An 18,904-nucleotide genomic window follows, 5' to 3' on the forward strand; every position below is an offset into this window, starting at 1 on the left:
TATATTATATACCTTATATATATAATGTATATTATAATATATTATATACTTATATATAATGTATATTATATATATTATATACTTATATATAATGTATATTATATATATTATATACTTATATATAATGTATATTATATATAATATATACTTATATATAATGTATATATATATAAAAGATGATGTGGACATTTACTACACAAATAGGAGAGCTCACGACAAAGCTACAATCCTTAAATAATATGGCGTGTTGATGGACACAATGATGAAACAGGATAGACGCTTTGAGGTAGTCTGAGAACTCAGAATTTTGAATGTGGTGGAGCAAACATCACAGACCAGTGAGGGAAAGGGCGCATGGCTCACTAAAACACGTCATGTCCACTGGTTACTTGGCAGCCAAAGAAATCAAATATTCCCTGCCGTAGTAGTTTCTGTGGGTTTTCCTTGCTCAGGAGTCCACACTTATGGTAAGCCCTCTGGCTGCACAGCCATCAACCAAAGTATCTCCCACCCTCCCAGGGGTGGGCACAAGACTCGGGCTGGGCAAAATAATCAAGCTCGGTGGCTCCAGTGAGGGACTCAGAGATCGGCACAGGATCCAAACAGGGCTCACCAGAGTCCCTTGAAGGAATCAGATCTACGGAGCTGAGAAGCGGGGGGAGGGTGTCTCTTCCTCCCGAAAGATTCATGAAGTCGTGAGCATGGAGACTGCCCTTGCAGCCATACAATGAAAACCCGTGCGAGAGAGAAGTTAATATTCAGAAGGAAACAGAGCCGTGAGAGGAGAGAGTTCCATCACCGATCTCTCCCCATCCAGGCCCCGGAGCTACACTCATTTCCTAGGCACATGAGGTAACAATTCTTCCCTCTGTTTACCTTAGTTAGGGTTTGGCTTCTAGCACTCGTAACCAAAAATGTTGTGGTAAAAACACTCCCTCTACTCAAAAGCCCAAAAGTTTACCCAAGAATTTTAAAAGAGAAAGGGAAAAATAAAACAAAAGAAGCTGTGGTAAAATACAGGTGAAATGGAGCTGATCTTGAAATGAGCAGGGACTTTCTAAACATAAAAGTAATAAAATGGGCAGGAACAGTCATAAATAATTCACAGGACAGGAAAATCTACTAGCCAATGAGCACATAAAAATGCTAAAGTCTGTGAGTAATTAAGGGCATCCAAATCCAAATGAGATCCCATTCTGACTTATAAAATAATATTTCTGACCATGATACTTAATATTGGTGAGGATGTTGCGAGGTAAACATTCTCATAAACTGCTGGTGAGAGTGGGAACAATATTGGTTTCAAGAATAATGTTTTTTAAATTTTTTTTTTAACGTTTATTTATTTTTGAGACAGAGAGAGACAGAGCATGAACGGGGGAGGGGCAGAGAGAGAGGGAGACACAGAACCGGAAACAGGCTCCAGGCTCTGAGCCATAAGCCCAGAGCCCAACGCGGGGCTCGAACTCACGGACCGCGAGATCGTGACCTGAGCTGAAGTCGGACGCTTAACCGACTGAGCCACCCTGGCGCCCCGGTTTCAAGAATAATTTTAAAGTACGTGTCACCTAATTACCCTGCCTCTTGGACTGTCTCCTGGGGAAATATTAGGAAACGCAGCACAAAGTTATTTATAAGCAAGTTCATGGCAGATTTATTTTCAAGAGTAAAAGCTTAGGTGTGGCTGAAACATTTTATAACATGGGTCTGTTACATAAATTATGGGAGACTTGTAAGGAGAAGGTAAGCCGGCTCTTAGAGTGTTTCAGAAGAATGTTGTGAGAATATGCCCATGATATAATGTTATGTAAGGGGCGCCTGGGTGGCTCAGTTGGTTGGGCGTCCGACTTTGGCTCAGGTCATGATCTCGCGGTCCGTGAGTTCAAGCCCCGCGTCGGGCTCTGTGCTGACAGCTCAGAGCCTGGAGCCTGTTTCAGATTCTGTGTCTCCCTCGCTCTCTGACCTTCCCCCGTTCATGCTCTGTCTCTCTCTATCTCAAAAATGAATAAACGTTAAAAAAAAATTTATAATGTTATGTAAAAAAAAAAAATCTATGGTATTTTATATACAGCACAGGATTGCAATTTCATTTTGTCAACATCTACACGCAGAAGGAAACGGACTAGATATTAACAATGGTTACCTCTGGGCGACTTTATCGTCTTTGCTTACAGAGTACAAAGTTTTTCTGATAAAAAACTGCAGATGAAGACTTAGGGAGTGTAGGACTTGTGCTGCGTCCTTGTCCGGCAAACCCCCTTCCAACACTCTTGGGTCAATTAAATCTCACCTACTCGCAGCAGTTCCTGAGATATTAAGAGGTACTCAAACTTGATAAGCAGTTGATTAGTACTTAACGCAGCAGCACGGGGCTGAAAGGGGCGTCTGTGTGTGAAGGTGAGTTGAGGGAAGAGGAGGTCATCCAAAGGTTGAGAAACAACTTATGCGAATTGCTTTTGTTCAGGCTGAAAAGGCATTTCCATTTAGTTCTTCAGCTTAGTGCTACGCCAGAGTCCTGCGAATATATCGTAGCTACTTATAAATTCAGGTCCCACCCGGGCAGTGGGAAATTCCAAAGAAATAGGCATAATCAGTCGGAGGTACTGTAATGCGGCTATGCTTTTAATGAATGTGCAAAGGTTTTATGGATCAATTGTCCATTTGATTAATTCCTCTGGCAGGAGAGAATTAAATGTACTTAAGCTACACACCGGACAAGGCTGAATGCTCTTTAAAATGTGATTTTCTGTGTTAAGGCCTTTTTTTTTTTTTCCCAGGCAAAACATTTCTTGAGATAATAATGGAAGTCAATGAGAAAATGGAATTTTACATATAAATATTCACTACATACCACTTTGTCAGAAAAGCATCTAAAGAGCCAAACGAGGTCAAGGTCTATACAGTATTCACCATTATTTGTGTTAAGTCTTCCTTTCTAGTTCTTACTTTTTTTGCATCGTTTCATAGGAGGGGTGATAAAATCCTGTTTTGGAGAGAATTCCTTGCCAGAGCTTTACCCTCTCCCTTTCCAGAGGCCTTCAGCATTCATGTACTAGAGACTTGTAAATCCAAAAGAGGTAATTATCTTCAACGTTGGGGCGGGCGTGACGACCCAGGGAAAAGAAAAAAGTCTTAGACTTTTTATCACTTGGAATGATCGTGTCTGCTATGTCCATGGAAAGGAAGGAGATATTCTGACTGGGGATGGAGAAGTGGGGGCGCATTGTGTCAGAAATCGTTCCACTGAATTCGGTCAAGGAGTGAACTTGAATGCCTATCACAGCGCTGGGTCCCTTGGGGTAGAACAGTGAGTACATCGAAGTCAACATTACCACGGAGCATACAGTCTAGAGTCAGAGACGGACATTCGTCGAACTGCTCAGATACAGAACAGCTTCGTGATTCTGTTTCGAGCGTTAGGAATTCCCAAACTATTAGCTTATATTCCAAGGCTGGCAGGAAAACTCACTGCAAGAGAGAATCCTGGACCCCATTTCCTTCCTGTTTAGGGTGCGTGTCTTGCTGAGAATAACCACAACACAGGAGAGGGTCTGCTCTGAATGAAGCCTGACGCGGGAACACTTTTCCCTTTGGCCCGCACTGAATGAGCGCCTCTAATGGACTAATACCAAGTGAAGGCCAAGTGCAACCCTAAGGTGCCCGAACCCTCTGAGCTGCTGTTGCCGATACTGTCCCAGCCGCAGAGAAACCCGCATCTCCCTCTGAACAGGTGTTATCTGCCTTTCGTCCGAAGCTGGGGCAGGGAGGAGTATCGGGCCCCGCATCAGGGCAGAGGACAGAGTAGCTGTTCCTCCTTCTTTGGGAGCCAAGGCAGAGAGTGCTGTGTGGATCCCCCTCCTGAGTCAACCTCCTATTCTTAATTCTGTCTATTCTTACCACAGAGGTCTTCAATATTCAAGCACCATTCATTCCTTCAACAGGTATCAATTCCAACATCTAGCAGGTGGCTGGTGACATAGCAACAAATAAGACAGACAAAGCTCCCTGACTGCAAAGAGTTTCCATTCCTAAGTGCAGGGAGAGTGACCAGAGACAGCGACGCGACCTCTGCGGGCTCCCACAAAAAATGAAAAGGAGAGAAAGACAAGAGCAAACGTGGAATGGACTCTGGGTGGAAGATCCTTCCAGGCTGGGCAGGAAAACGAATTAAGGAAAGGAACAGCATGGGGGCGGGGGGAAGAGATCAACCATGAGGTCCTGCTCTATGGATGATGTTGGGATTTTCCCACATCCCAGGTCATGCCGCGAATGCCGCGATTACAACTCCACTCAATGTTCCTTGGAAATACATCTGAGGATTTGGCCAGAATACAGGTGGAAACACTTAAAAACAGGCAGGGGGGAAATTCAGTAAGAGATGACACAGATTCTACGTGGCCACTCTAGCCTTCACCACTGATGACAGTCTTTTCACCGTCTACAAGTCACTTATTTGGAGTAAGCCAGCCATTCAGACATGCAGCTCTTTGGAGAAGAGATTTAGTGCTCAATGAAATTATACGGGAAAAGGGCACCAGATCATAGCAGAATTTACGGAAATCTCAACAGAATTAAAATATCCCATCCTCGCTCTCCTTTGCCCACGCTGTGCTCTCAGATAAGTCTCCATGAAATACATAGTTTTATTCGGCTGATGAAAAATTTTCAATAGCTTATCGCTACTTACTGGCTAAAAAAATGCATGCTGCATATTTATAGCCTAACTCGGACCCACCTTACCAGGCCAACCTTGATGGCCCTTGATGGCCAACCACATCGCCCCCCAAGTCAAGTGTCTCCCCCTCTTCCAGGAACACATCTTGGGTTTTCCCCATTTCCAGCCTTCTATACACAAAATTCCACTTTCCAGAATGCTTATCAGTAGTTTTTTTTGGTTTTGTTTTCGATTCTGGGGATCCCAGACCAGTTTAACAAGTAACTGCCTCCATTTCATAGATGAGAAAAACCAAGCATTAGGTCAAGTTTTTCAAGGTCAAGTAGCCGGTATGTGTTAGAGCTGGTGTGAGAACCCAGGGGTATGGGATTCTCCCCTAGTAAATTCCTCAAAAAAAAAAAAATCACAGCTCACGGATTTGCCCTGAGAAGGGTTCTGCCCTTCCTCCTTCAAGTTTTATTTTTACGTGTGCTGTGTGGGCAGGCGCTCCCTCCCTACAGCTCTGTGGGCAACTAGCAAGGGGCAGCGGCCCATTAAGACGGCCCGAGCCTGACACCAATCGGGTTCTCCGTGAGTGGCTGATGCCAGTGCTCACCGGTCTGTCAGAGGCGTGATCACCAGGCGAGGCGTATTTCCCAGGTACTCATAGGAATATAGAAACTGCGCATCACAGATGTTGGCAAAGCAGTGTTTGGCCTCGTCGTCCCAACGATGCCGCAGCTGGGACAGCCAGAGGAAGGCCTGAGCATTGTCCACCTGAAGAGAGAGCGCAGAGGAGGGGGCTCAATCGCCGTTCCACCGGTGGCCCCTTGGCCACAGGACACGCGGGGCTCTGGATGAGCTGGGTTTTGCCTACCGGTCAGGAGTCCATGCTGCGCCCACCACAGCACAGAGAGCATTAGCTGCTCTCATTACGCACGTTCGCTGGGAGCAGCCACCATGACCCTCCGCCAGCTCTCTGGCCGGGGCAGAGTCTGGGACCCCCACGTGTGGGCTGTATGCGAGCTTCTCCCTTATCCCACCGTTCACGGTGTAGCTGGCGACAAAGAGGGACACTCCCGGATGTTTGGGACTCACCTTCTGAGCGATCATCTTGGCCACCACATCCCGGGCGTGCACATCAACGGTGCATATGGTCATAATCTTCTGCCGGTCCCCTTCGGAGAGCTGGCCGAGTAACATGGTGATGAGGGTTTTGAGCTGCACCACTTGCTTCCTATAATAGTCCTTCATGGCGTTCTCGTAGCCTTCCTCCAGCCTGGCAAACGCAATGCCCACCTCCGTGGTCCACCAGATCTGAGTGCAGGTCAGGGCCACCTGTGGCACCAGAGGCTGCTTAGTAAAGCCATTACCAGGACTGTCTCCAAAGCCAGCCCACTCATCACACAGCGCGCGTCAGCATGCAATTGTGTGGGTGACCTCAGCCCCTTCCCTCCCTCTTCTACCAAAGTGAGCCACTGGCCTCTGTCTCCTTGGAGATGTGAAGTGGTTCCAAGTGGGGAAAGCACTTTCTGCGCTGGAAAAAAATGTATCTTTTGGTTGAAAACAACCAAAGAGTCCCCCTGGTCAATGTCAGTGGCTTTTAGAAATTGCTACTCTGATCTTTCCATCTTTACTCCCCAGGCAAAGCATCGTTCCTGGGCTTGGGAGGTTAACAATATGTTGATTGAACATCTCAACAACACTTGGTCTTTGTGCTGTTCTTCTTAAACTTCCCGCGGTCTGAGTGTTCTAGCTTAACGAGCCTCTGATGATCATTTGTGGCATATTTTTGCTTGCCCGTAACGCTTTGGCTGTGTATGGTTTTTATTTCTCGGACCCTATAACCTTGAAAAGCCTACTCCTGGAGACCAAGGTGAATTGCAGAAAAATTCAACGTGGTCAGTGGGATTTGTGTTTTTCAGAGAGTCAAAATAAAGGAATGGAAGAAGGGATTTGAACAAACACGACTTCCATTTGCTGAGCAACCTGATACGGAAAATGCGTAATTCGAATTAGTCACGGTGGAGAATTTAGATAGACCGATCGTCTGTAGCATCCTGTGGTTGGGGAGACACTGCTCTAGATGAGACCTGTCGAAAGAGCAGGAGGCGACACATTTTCTCGCCTCAAAAGTCTGATTCAGGTAAATAAAGAATCCTGATGGGGATTATTCCCTTTGTCAAACAGAGAATCCTGTCGTAGTAAAAAGGACCATTCTCACCTTTGGGATCAGGCGCGTGGGGTTTTGCTAGAGATCTTGCTGGGATGCTTTGAACGCGATGCACCCATTGCATAGTCAAAAGAATCCTTGCAGTAGTCCTGACTTATTTCTCGTTTCTGTTAGTCTACACTCGCTGCCAACATTTCCCCACCTTCTTCTCCCTTCTCTGCCCCCTGAAATGCGCCACCACCTTGCACTCCATGGACATGGCCACACCAAGCTCACAGACACTCCCCAGCCTCTTTATTTTCCTTGATCTCTTACAAGCGTGTGGCATGGCTGACCTCTGGCCGGCTTTTGGTTTCCATTGCGACCATCCCTGGTGTACCTTCTACCTGAAAAGGCACCGTTTCTCAATCTGCTTTACTGGCTCCTCCTTGGCTACCCAGTCTTTACATGATGCCCAAGGGACACTTCTGCACCCTCATCTCGGGTCTGCGTCTTTTCCAAGACCAGTCTTCTCTACTCCTGTGGCTTCAATTCCTGGTAAATGCCTGCAACCCTCAAACACGCCAGCTCGGGCACTGTGCCCCTAACGGGGGGTGGGAGGGTGGGGGGAGGGTCTACCGCAGCCATTTCTCATTAATTTGCCCCTTTCCCTCCTCGCCCTCCTGGGAAGCCTGGAAAGGATTCGGACACATTTTAGAAGCAAGTCAGACTCCCTAACGGGGTGGGTAAGAACTGGCTTCAAGTTTCCTCTGTAGGAACCATCAGCTGGCTCAGGCTCCTTCTTTCCCTTCTTGCTGCAAACCACACTCAGTTCTTCAACCACAGGATGCTCTTCCTTGCCTCTGAGCTCAAGGTCCTCCCCATACTGGTTGCTCTTTCCCTCCATCTTTAACTTGTTAGCTCCTACTTCAAATCTCAGCTTACATATCATATCCTCGGCAGAGGTGGGGGGGCTCCCCAGACCCCACCAGCTAGCTATGTGCTCATTTGTAAGCAAGTTGGCTTCCCTGCCAAGTCTGTAAACTCCGGCAAGGCAGGGTTATGAGGTCTCGTTCCCTGTTGGGGTCCCCTGTGCTCAGCAAAGATCTCGGCATATACAAAGCAGGCTGGCTCAGTGAGTTGAACGGTTTACATTTTCTCCCTACGGTGGCCAGAGAGGGTAAAAACGGACAATCCCAGGTTCTCCAGGGTAATGGCTGGACTAAGTCTTAGTTGACAATTCGGAGACCAGGCCTTCTGGACTGTGAAGCACATAGTGAGTTTGAGGTCTGGTATCCCCTCAAGGCCGAAGGACTTCCCTGAGGGAGGGGACATGGCAAGGATGGGGGCCCACAAAGCTCCTGGTTAGAATACCTGAGCTGGATAGTCAAAGAGCCACTGTTCCCTTGGCTTTTCTTCATAAGCAACTACACCTTCTGTCATCCCATGCCTCACTGTGGCCTTCATATGCGCGAGCACATGGTTCAACCATATTTCCACCTGAAAGAAGAACTCCAAGTTAGATGCTGGATTCCGGAAAGGATACGATCGCTCACCCAGAGGGAGACAAGAAAATGGAGCCCAGCCATCGGCCCAATGGCCGCCAGAAGGCACAGGGAGCCATCTTGTTTCTGTGGCCCAGGACGGTGGTCGGTGAGAACCAGGCTCAATTAACAACAGGTGGACAGGCCCCTTTGGAACACACAGGACACAGTAGCAGGTCAAGGGGAGGGGAGCTGCCATCTGGCATTCAGACAAGGAAGTGTTAGTCTGGGCTAAGCAAGGTCAACCTCGCTCAGTGAGTCAGTGGGTTTTCATAACCTGTCCACACTCAGTATGGAGATGTAAACCAGAATTATATTTTCCAACTGAATGCTTTCTGGTCAAAAAACAGACACATAGCTTATACTCTAGTGGTGATGGGGAGGCTAGGAAGGAAGTTTTAGGGGAGAGTTGCCCCATATTTTGTGTTTCTGGAATTGTACATGGGACATTTAGAAGTAGTAGTTCTTGGAGCACAATGGTATTTGGCTCTCCCAGGGGTAGGACTGTGGGAGGAAGTGACTCTGAGCTATATTTGTACAGAGAAATGACATCCCAGGAAAACAGCTGATCTCAAAGAACGTCTTCTCCAGGGGAAGATGTCAGCGTGCCAGATTCCCCAATGGGGTGCCCCAGGGGTTGTCACGTTAAAGTCTCCTGGTGCTGCTAATCATTTAAAAATTCTTTTCTCCTCGACTTGGGTAGTTGTTTATGCGCATTTCATTCCTCTCTGCACAGGTCTTTGGTTAAGAAAGATATATGAATATTGACGTGTGTCCTTCCCAGAGAGGGGAGGGCAGGCACCAGGAGCTCCTCCAATGTCAGTTAGAGAGGAGCTGGCAGTCCCAGGGCCCAGACAGCAGTTCCGGCCCAAGGTTGAAATGGCCATCCTGAAGGTTGAGGTTGCCCGATAACTTGCGAGAGAATGGGATGAGGAGGGCAAAGGACTTCTACTCTACCTGGCCACTGCAGTCACAGGGCTCGCTGAAGGCCACGTACTCTCCTTCCTTGCTGTACATGCCCAGACTTATCTTGGTCGTTTTCTCACTGGCGTCCAGCTGGAATTCCATTTTGGCCATGTTGTCAAAGAGTTTGGAAAGATGGCGTTGAACCTAAGATGGGAAACCACGCCACAGGATTGGACAATGTGTCCGGGCAGACGCTCGACGGGACTGTGCAGAGGTCTACTGCGTGCCAGCCATTAGAGAGACGGTTACCAAACATTTACAGGGAAGCTTGTGGAACAGTGGTGGGGTGGTATGAGGTCGGAACCAAATGAATTGGGTAGAAGTGGTCAAGGGAACACGGAATTTGTGGGAATCGTGGCCGCGAAAGTTTCACGAATGTCTGCTTGAACTAAATGGGAACAGACTGGAGGGAAAAAATGACGGTTAATTCCTAAACCCTCCTCCTCAGAAAATGCTACCCTGCGGCAGAAGGGCGATGGTGGTGGCGGTGGCCTGTGGAAGAAGTCACCCGGCTGTTGAAACCACTTAGGCGCAGGAGACCTGTACCTGGTTCTCCCTCGCCACGTCGTCTCATGACACAGAGGCCCCTTTCCAGTAACGCCCTGGGTGACTGTTCTAGGAGGGTTCCCAGAGAGCCACGCCGTGGTCCTGACATGAGGGAAATGGCAGGCTGAGAGGAAAAAAAATAAGCAGAAAGCTCTCTGGTAGAGCTTTCTGAGATACAGGGCGTCCAGGGTGCGGGGACCCGGAGTTGTAATCCTAAATTTACCATAACCAGCTCCCCAGCCAATGACAGGAGAGGAGTAAATACACTGTGAGGGCACCAGAGGGGATCCCACCCAAGGTGACTTGGGATGGGCATCTTGATGGGAGGGAACCTTCTTTGTCAGAGAGAAGGGGGGAGGGGCGCAGAGGGGAGGGGGAGAGGAGGCGGGAGAGAGAGAGAGAGAAGCTTTAATAAAGGAAACAGAAGTGATTATGAAAAAGGCCACCTTGTTTTCAATTAAATGAAAGAAACACGAACGCGATGAAATAGGAGGTAGAGATGAACGGGTAGTGGTAGGAAAATGATGTAAGGGGACAACAAATACTTAAGAACCAAATCAACACAGACGAATGAAATATGGTGGATGGGCTTGAGAAGCCATGGAAAGACACCAAGGAAGAGGGGTAACAGATGAAAATGTGGGGCGCCTGGGTGGCTCAGTCGGTTGAGGACCTGAGTCTTGATCTCGGCTCAGATCATGATCCCAGGGTTATGGGACCGAGCCCTGTGTTGGGCTCTGCACTGACAGCAAGCAGCCTGCTTGAGATCCTCTCTTTCTCTCTCCCTCTCGGCCCCTCCCCTGCTCATGCTTTGTCTCTTTCAAAAATAAACTCAAAAAAAATTTTTTTAAATATGTATGAATATATGAAGGTAATGTTATATTGTACAGAGAAAATAGAATCCTAGCTTATGGAACTCTGATGACCTTAAAGGGAAAAAAATCCAGATAATGGAATATAAATATTATTTTAAAGCATATAGGAATAGGGGCGTCTGGGTGGCTCAGTCAGTTAATCATCCAACTTTGGCTCAGGTCATGATCTCGTGGTTCATGGGTTTGAGTCCCATGTCGGGCTCTGTGCTGACAGCTCAGAGCCTGGAGCCTGTTTTGGATTCTGTCTCCCTCTCTCTGCCTGTCCTCCACTTGTGCGTGCTCTCTCTCTCTCTCAAAATTAAACAATCGCTAAAAAAATTTAAAGCACATAGAAAGAAAACCTTTTCAAGATAATGACCCTGGTTTTCAGATAGGAAAGAAAAAACTCGTCAAATGTTGGAAAAATTAACAAAGCAAGTATATAAACGTATACAAACTTTCTAAAATTAAACTTTAAATTTTGATCTCTACGGAGATCCAAATGGAAACAAATGAGGTTACCTAGAAAGGTCTGGGGAGGGAAAAAAAAAGCAGGTGGACCTCAGATGATGTCTCAGAGCTACATCTGGGGGGATTTGAGAAGAAAGTGCTGTGACACACAGGAGTTCCAAACTCGACCGTTCAATCACTCACCTGTAAAAGCTACCACAGAGTCACAGACAGAGAAGGATCTGGGGATTAGTCTACTAACCTTCATCTCTCGGGATGGTGGGGAGGGAGGAGCTACTTACAGATTTACTCACATCAAGCAAGACAAATAAAAATAAGTATTTAGGGGGCGCCTGGGTGGCTCAGTCGATTAAGCGTCCGACTTCAGCTCAGGTCATGATCTCGCGATCTGTGGGTTCGAGCCCCGCGTCGGGCTCTGTGCTGACGCCTTGGAGCCTGGAGCCTGCTTCGGATTCTGTGCCTCCCTCTCTCTGTGCCCCTCCCCTGCTTGTGCTCTGTCTCTCTCTCTCTCTCAAAAATAAACGTTAAAAAAAATATGTAAGTATTTAAGAATGAGCACATCATGTACAAAAGGTCTGGCAACGATCTTTGACTTTCCCTACACATGGAATTAATGAACGTATAGCTACAAAACAGAATGCCGGTGTGATAAATATCTCAACTCCGCTATGCGTGAGCTACTCTGGAACTATTTCGGAAAACTATATAGGGGAACAAAAGAAAGGTGGGTTTTAACTCTAGGGATGATCTGTGTTTGGTACATGCTTCTCACCAACAAACCAAAAATATAATTTCAGGGAGGTGGAAAGTTAATGGCGAAGATGGGAAACTAACGCACGGCTGTCATCTTTAGGCTCCATGAGAGCCGCTCTCCTCCGTTGCTGGTGGTGACGCAACAGGCTGTTTCCCCACGGAGGGAAATAGGGCCACCTCTAAACCCGACCGCATAGCATTTACCCTCTGACCCAGAAAAATCCCACTTCTAGGCATTTGCCTGGAAGGCAGACCCCCAACAATACAAAGCCCAAAGTTATCCGCTGGCACAGGATTTGTAATTGAAAAATTGTATCAGCAACCTTTGGCCAAACTGTGGCATCGTCCAGGGAGTTAGGATGCAGGTGTATTAAAAAAAAATGAGGGGGGGGGGGCGCCAAGGTGGCTCAGTCGGTTAAGCGTCTGACTTCGGGTCAGGTCATGATCTCACAGCTCGTGAATCCAAGTCCCATGTCGGGCTCTGTGCTGACAGCTCAGAGCCCGGAGCGTGCTTCAGATTCTACGTCTCCCTCTCTCTCTCTGCCCTTCCTCTGCTTGGCACATGCTCTCTCTTAAAAATAAATAAACATTAGGGGCGCCTGGGTGGCTCAGTTGGTTGAGCGTCCGACTTCAGCTCAGGTCACGATCTCGCGGTCTGTGGGTTCAGGCCCCGCGTCAGGCTCTGGGCTGATGGCTCAGAGCCTGGAGCCTGCTTCCGATTCTGTGTCTCCCTCTCTCTCTGCCCCTCCTCCATTCATGCTCTGTCTCTCTCTGTCTCAAAAATAAATAAAGGTTAAAAAAAACTAAAAATAAATAAATAAATAAATAAATAAACATTAAAAAAAAAAAAACGAGGGCCATGCCTTTAAATTGATATGGAGTGATTTCCAGGATATGTAACAACATAAAAAACTGCTTTCAAGTATACATAGCAGACTCCCTTTTATGTGAGAAAGGAGGGTAAATTAGAAAACCACACGGGCAGATATAAACGAACATTTGCTTGTTTCTTGCAAAGGAAAGCCAGAAACTAGTGGGGTCGGTGACCTACAGGGAGTGGAGGGGAAGTACAGGAGGGGCATTTCCAACATACCTTTTTGCACATCTTGACTTTTAGAATTCTACGTATTCAAACAATCCAATCCACAGGGATGGGAAGAAAAAACAAAAACAGAAACAAAAACTAAAAGCCAAGAGAAATACCTGAGCCCAACCATACTTCAGATGAAGTACAAAAATCACACTGAAGGGCGGGACAGAACTCATCCAAGTAACTTCTGAACACGGTACTCTGACCGGATATCCTCCGTCAAAGGAAAAGTGGAGAACTACATACACACAGATCTTGGCGTCTTCTCGGGGTGACACCTGGTGGAGACACCATCCCCCCGTCCTACCTGTCACTTGGAGACGCAGACCTAGGGTCTAAGACAGTCCTTCTCGAAGGGTGGTCCCGAGACCGCCAGCATCACTTGGGGAATCCTTAGAAATGCAACCTCTCCAGCCCCACCTGGACCTACAGGCTCATCTGAAACCCTGGGGCCCAGGAATCTGCATTTTAACAAGCGTTCCAGGTAATTCTGATGCACCTGAGCCCCCAGGTGACGCTCATGTTTGAGAAGCACTGTCTACAGCTCCAAACACAACCAGTGGGACTTTCATATTAAGAGAGAGGGGGGGGGCGGAAAAAGGCTGTACCGCAGTAGCCTTCTCCTATCTTACAGATGAGGAAATTTCACCAAAGAGAAGGGACTCCCAAGACCACACGGCCAACAAGTGGCTAGAACCAGGGGCCAGAACTCCAAATTTTGAGCTCCTTGTGTACACTCTTTCCGCACACACAAAAATCACAAAATGCCATGTTAATACAACCTTCAGTCTTCTCTCCCCTGGAAATGTTTGCTGTAACTTTTGCTAGCACCTACCTGGATCTCTCTTCAGAATCCGATCAAAGGCACGCTCCTGTGAAGGCTTAGACCCCTCCACCTTCCCCATCCTCGAAGCTTCCCCTTTCAGGGGTTAGAGCCACTGATGGGCCGGGGGCTCCCCGAGAAGCCTAACTATAAACGTGGAAGATGCCGGGGGGTGAGGTGGGGTGGGGGGGAACGTGGGTCTGAAATACGCACCCTACCAGAGAGAGGAGGCATAATGGGGAATCTGACACCTTCCCACCTGGGAGCCCCCTCAGACTTTCTGGATGCTTCCACGAGCGCTCCCTCCGCTTACCTCTTGAGGAGCTGTGCCGTTGGAAAGGATGTCTAACAGGTCAGAAGAGGACAGAAAGTAAAACCTAGGGAAGGCAAGCCTTTTCGTATCCAGGTACTCTGCCAGGGCCTTCTCACACAGGTGCAATCTGAGGGCACAGACATAGGATTTTGTAATTAAGTTTGCTTGGGCGCATAGGTGTGTAGACATGACCCAAAGGCAGACAGAGGCAGGACACGGAATGCGTATGGAAATCAGTGCCAGAAACACTGAGGGTATTCGCGAATATACGCACTGGTGCATTTCCACCCAAACAAGCGCCTCTCATAATACCCCACGTTACCTACCATACCGGAAAATCGAAGCGCGCGCGCACACACACACACACACACACACACACTTGCTTGGATAGCTGAAGACAGTAAGGGTCTCAGAGAATGGGGAAAAGGCACCATCACCTTCCCCGGTATAAAGGCGGGGGTGGGGGGGGGAGCAAGCAGACCATCACCTGCTCTGAAGACCTTCCAGTTTTTCGTAAAGACCTGGTTTATTGGTGGCCTCCACGACATTTGGAGTTTTCTGGGCATCGTAAGCCAGCTCTTTAAAGTCCACGTCAATGCCTTCAAATCTTTCAGAATCCTGAAATTGAAACGTGGGGGGAGGGGCGCTTGGGTGGCTCAGTCGGTTAAGCGGCTGACTTTGGCTCAGGTCATGATCTCGCGGTCCGTGAGTTCGAGCCCTGCGTCAGGCTCTGTGCTGACAGCTCAGAGCCTGGAGCCTGTTTCAGATTCTGTGTCTCCCTCACTCTGACCCTCCCCCATTCATGCTCTGTCTCTGTCTCAAAAATAAATAAACGTTAAAAAAATTAAAAAAAAAACGTGGGGGGAAATTCACCACTGCTTTCTTGGACTCGAAGAAGGTCCCCTCATCTGCAGCAATTCAGAAGCAGAAACCGGTCCTTGGGGGAGGCCCTAAAAACTTCAACAAGGAAATACTCTTGGCTTGAAACAGAAGTTCCTGCACATTTGGGCCACAAAATCCCTCCCTCTGTGTTTTGCAAAAATCGGCGAGGAGTGCAAAGAGCTTTTTGCGTATGTGGCTAATATAGCCCTCAGTGCGTTTTCTCCGTTGGAAGCTGACGTTGACAGATTGAAAAAATATTTTGTTAATTCATTTGAAGAGTAATGATATTAAGCCCATGATGGTAACCTGATAATATACTTCTAACATAATTGTATTTTCCAAAACAAAATAACTTAGAGAGGAGGTGACATTGTTTTTTTGTTTTTTCCTCCCCAAAGTTAATGTCTGACTTGGAACGTGACCAGGTTTTCTTTCCTGCTCTGCATTCGATCTGTCGTGATGTCACGTATCATAGAGCCTCTGGGGAACTCCTGTGTGCGCCCGGGAAAATCTGAGCGGAAAACAGCATCTTAGCGCTATTCTTAAGACAGCTTTGACCCTGAGGATCCCCTACAAAGGTCAGTGTCCCCAGACCATACTTTGAGAACCGTCGGCATAAAACACACACTTCCTACATCAGGTGGACGGCGGGCGGGTCCACTGCCTTCCCTGGGTCCGTGCTAAAGTTTACGTAACCAAAGTAAGACGTTCTTCGGCAAACGTGAGGTCAAACGAATCAGTTACCACTGTGTCCTTCAAACACACACAGTGAGGAACATCACTGACATGGTCGAGACAATAATATGTGCAGAGTTTAGCTCAACACCTGGCACCTGGCGAGAGCTTGTGGTATTTTTATTACACGGCAACGATCACAACGGTATATGCTGTGTGCACTGTTCAGTTACATCCCTGAAGTAGGTTCTAGTATTTGTCCCAGTTCGCGGGAGGAAACCAGGGCACAGGGAGGTTAAGCAACTTGCCCAAGATCCCACAGCTCCAAGAGACAGAGCTGAAACTCAGCCTGCCCCGCCCACCTGGGTCTGCTCCGAACATCTTCAATCCACACCCCTCTCCAAGAAGATTTAGAAATAGGGGGGCTGGGGACAATATGTTTGCTCAGTGAGGTATCTTGTTCCCGTGAGAGGTGCGGAAGTCTCGAGGTTTCATCAGAAGTATGAAGTACGGAGCACGAGTGCTCCCATGGAAAGAGCTGGAAAGAAAATTGATATCCTGCAGAGGGCAACTGTACAGAAATGCCTGTGTGTGTCAAGCCAAGTTGGGAAATGTTTCTAATGAATGAAAATAGTTACTAGTTAGGGTGTAAGATTATGACCGGTTTTATCATGTTTTCAAATTGTCTCTGTTATTGCACTGTTAATACAAAAAAAAAAAAATTAAATGTGTTCGCATACTTCACACACAAACCCTTGCCACTGAGAAGTTAATGACACCAATTCTTTCTGGTGCATAGTTGGGAGTTCTCAGATGTCTCCTCAGAGTCTCTACCAAAGTCTCCACTGATTTCCATGCCCCGCCCCCCCCCCCAATTAAACCTGCTCTTCTCCAGTCATGAGCACTGCAGAGAAAGAAAATCTGGCTTATTCCATGTGGCCTGATGACAACCTATCAGAATTGTTTTCTGTTTTTTTATTTAAAAAAAAATTTTTGTTGTTGTTGTTTATTTATTTATTTTTGAGAGAGACAGACAGAACGTGAGTGGGTTAGGGGCAGAGACAGAGGGAGACACAGAATCCGAAGCGGGCTCCAGGCTCCGAGCTGTCGGCACAGAGCCCGACGCGGGGCTCGAACTCATGAACCGCGAGATCGTGCCCTGAGCCGACTGAGCCACCCAGGCGCCCCAGTTTTCTGCTGTCTTTCGTTCTGCATGTACAACCTTCCATCTGCAGTCGGACATTAGATATGCTTTTTGAGGGGCGAGCTGGAAAAATACAAAGTTTTGACGGGGGGGGCGCTTCAACTTTTAAGGGAGGTCTGCACAATGCGTGACGTTTTGGAAACAAACTGATTTGTAGGCAAAAAGCTTTCTGTGCTGAGGGGGTACAGAGAAACAGAGAACTCTGCAAAAAAAAAATCCAATGAATATGAATCCACTGAGAGGTGGGTAAGTTAATGGCACATTAATTAAGACAAATTAGAAGGGGCAATCAACCACAGGGAAGGTAGTAATGAGAAGAATGTATAGTTCAGAGAAGTTCGCTGCTGAGGATTTAGCTGCAGACTGGTGTTTCGCAGGCGGTACAGGCCAGAGGTCTGCAGGGTGCCTCACGGCTCAAGAAGGAACTTGAATTTGCCCGGAAACAAATGCTCACTCCCAGTTGACAACTGCACTGTAATTGTGGAGCGGCTCGTGACTGGCTCATCCCAAACTTCAGGAGCTGATAGTCTCCATTTCCTTTCTTTCTTTTTTTCAACGTTTATTTTTGAGACAGAGAGAGACAGAGCATGAGCAGGGGAGGGGCAGAGAGGGAGGGAGACACAGAATCCGAAACAGGCTCCAGGCTCCGAGCGGTCAGCACAGAGCCCGACGCCGGGCTCGAACTCACGGACCGCGAGATCATGACCTGAGCCGAAGTCGGACGCTTAACCGACCGAGCCACCCAGGCGCCCCTCCATCTCCTTTCTTAAATACACGTTAGAACAACACCAATCAACCCTCCTTTCTTTTTCCCAGCCATCCAGGGACACACTGATCGGTGTGCATTTCCCCTTCTCTCTTTCCCTCTGCCTGACTTGTGGCGGCTTGGGAGGCCGATGTTCGTTGCAGGTGCCTTCGAGCGGAGGCAAGGCCAGGCAGAGGAGGACAGGGTCTAGAGGACCGCGCAGACGGGGGGCGCCTCCCTCGACTCGGGTAAGGGAGCAGAGCGAGCGGGATTTCCTTAGCAGGTACCTGGGGCAGCTGAGCCCGGATGTCTTCGGATCCCATGAATATACTTTCCAGGTGAGACCACGTGCGCTGCACGTCGAACCAGGTGGAGATGACGGCGTCGGCCGTGGACAGCCTCTTCTGCCAGCCGGACACCTCCTCCAGGAAGAAGGCAACGTGCTTGGACGTCATCAGGTTCTGCAGCTGGACTTGGTTGTCCTCCAGGAGCTCGAGGAGGTCCTCGTCCGACCGCAGCTGGGGGACGCCGGTCCGCGGGTGGGGCTCGTACCGGAATTCCAGGCCGGCCCAGGTGGCGCACAGCTCCGTCAAGGTCTCCTCCGTGCCCATCTCTTTCACGGCCTTGTCCGCGATGCTCCGCACCTCGTCCTCAAAATGGTGCAGCTGGAGCCGCAGGAGGTCTGCCAGGGTGGTGCCCTCGTCCACGGCGAAGCTCACGCCCGTGGCCTGCACCAGCTGCCTCCAGTGCCGCTCCCGGATGGCCGGACTCTGCAGCTCGGCCACCGCCCGCAGGGAGCTCAGAGCGTCCGACACGGTGCTCTCCAGGCCCGCGAACGCGTCCCAGGCCCTGACCTCCTTGTCCAGGTTCCGGATGCACCTGGCGAACCGTTTACACTCCCGGTCCATGGCCTCCACGTTGACCTCCCTCCACGGGGCCGTCTCCCAGGCATGGATGCTGGAGGTGACCATCCCTATCGTGTCCCAGAGCTCCTTCAGCAGGCAGACTTCCCGCCTGCACTGGTTCAGCTGCTTGTAGTTGGGAATGCTGACCTCAAACAAGGCAGCAGACTCCCAGATGGAGGCCAGGGTCAGCTCCATCTGTCGGATCTCCGTGTGCCTGGCGTCCAGCTCTCGGTGAGGGTTGACGCTGTCGAACCTACGAAACAAAAACGTGTTCCTTCCGGTGAGTAGGGCGCACGGGGGCTCGTGTCCCGGAATCGCCAGGGTCAT

The 18,904-nt window shown here is 48.6% G+C and overlaps 2 protein-coding genes across 2 annotated transcripts in view; both read right to left on the bottom strand.

Annotated features, from left to right (window-relative positions):
• LOC125926164 (dynein axonemal heavy chain 9-like) overlaps window positions 1–15,836 on the bottom strand; it is a 43,606-nt gene extending 27,770 nt beyond the window's left edge. Inside the window, exons 1-7 of the mRNA XM_049635355.1 lie at window positions 15,814–15,836; window positions 14,654–14,812; window positions 14,167–14,293; window positions 9,308–9,460; window positions 8,181–8,306; window positions 5,591–5,992; window positions 5,271–5,431 (exon numbers count right to left, since the gene is read on the bottom strand). Coding sequence (XP_049491312.1) covers window positions 5,271–5,431; window positions 5,591–5,992; window positions 8,181–8,306; window positions 9,308–9,460; window positions 14,167–14,293; window positions 14,654–14,812; window positions 15,814–15,836 — 1,151 coding nt within the window. The remainder of the gene's footprint in view (window positions 1–5,270; window positions 5,432–5,590; window positions 5,993–8,180; window positions 8,307–9,307; window positions 9,461–14,166; window positions 14,294–14,653; window positions 14,813–15,813) is intronic.
• On the bottom strand, window positions 14,839–18,904 carry LOC125926165 (dynein axonemal heavy chain 9-like). Its single transcript, XM_049635356.1, has one exon. It carries the CDS (start codon window positions 18,902–18,904, stop codon window positions 17,720–17,722), a length of 1,185 nt encoding a protein of 394 aa, XP_049491313.1. The 3' UTR covers window positions 14,839–17,719.

This window comes from Panthera uncia, chromosome E1 (assembly GCF_023721935.1).
Source record: "Panthera uncia isolate 11264 chromosome E1, Puncia_PCG_1.0, whole genome shotgun sequence".
Lineage (NCBI taxonomy): Eukaryota > Metazoa > Chordata > Mammalia > Carnivora > Felidae > Panthera > Panthera uncia.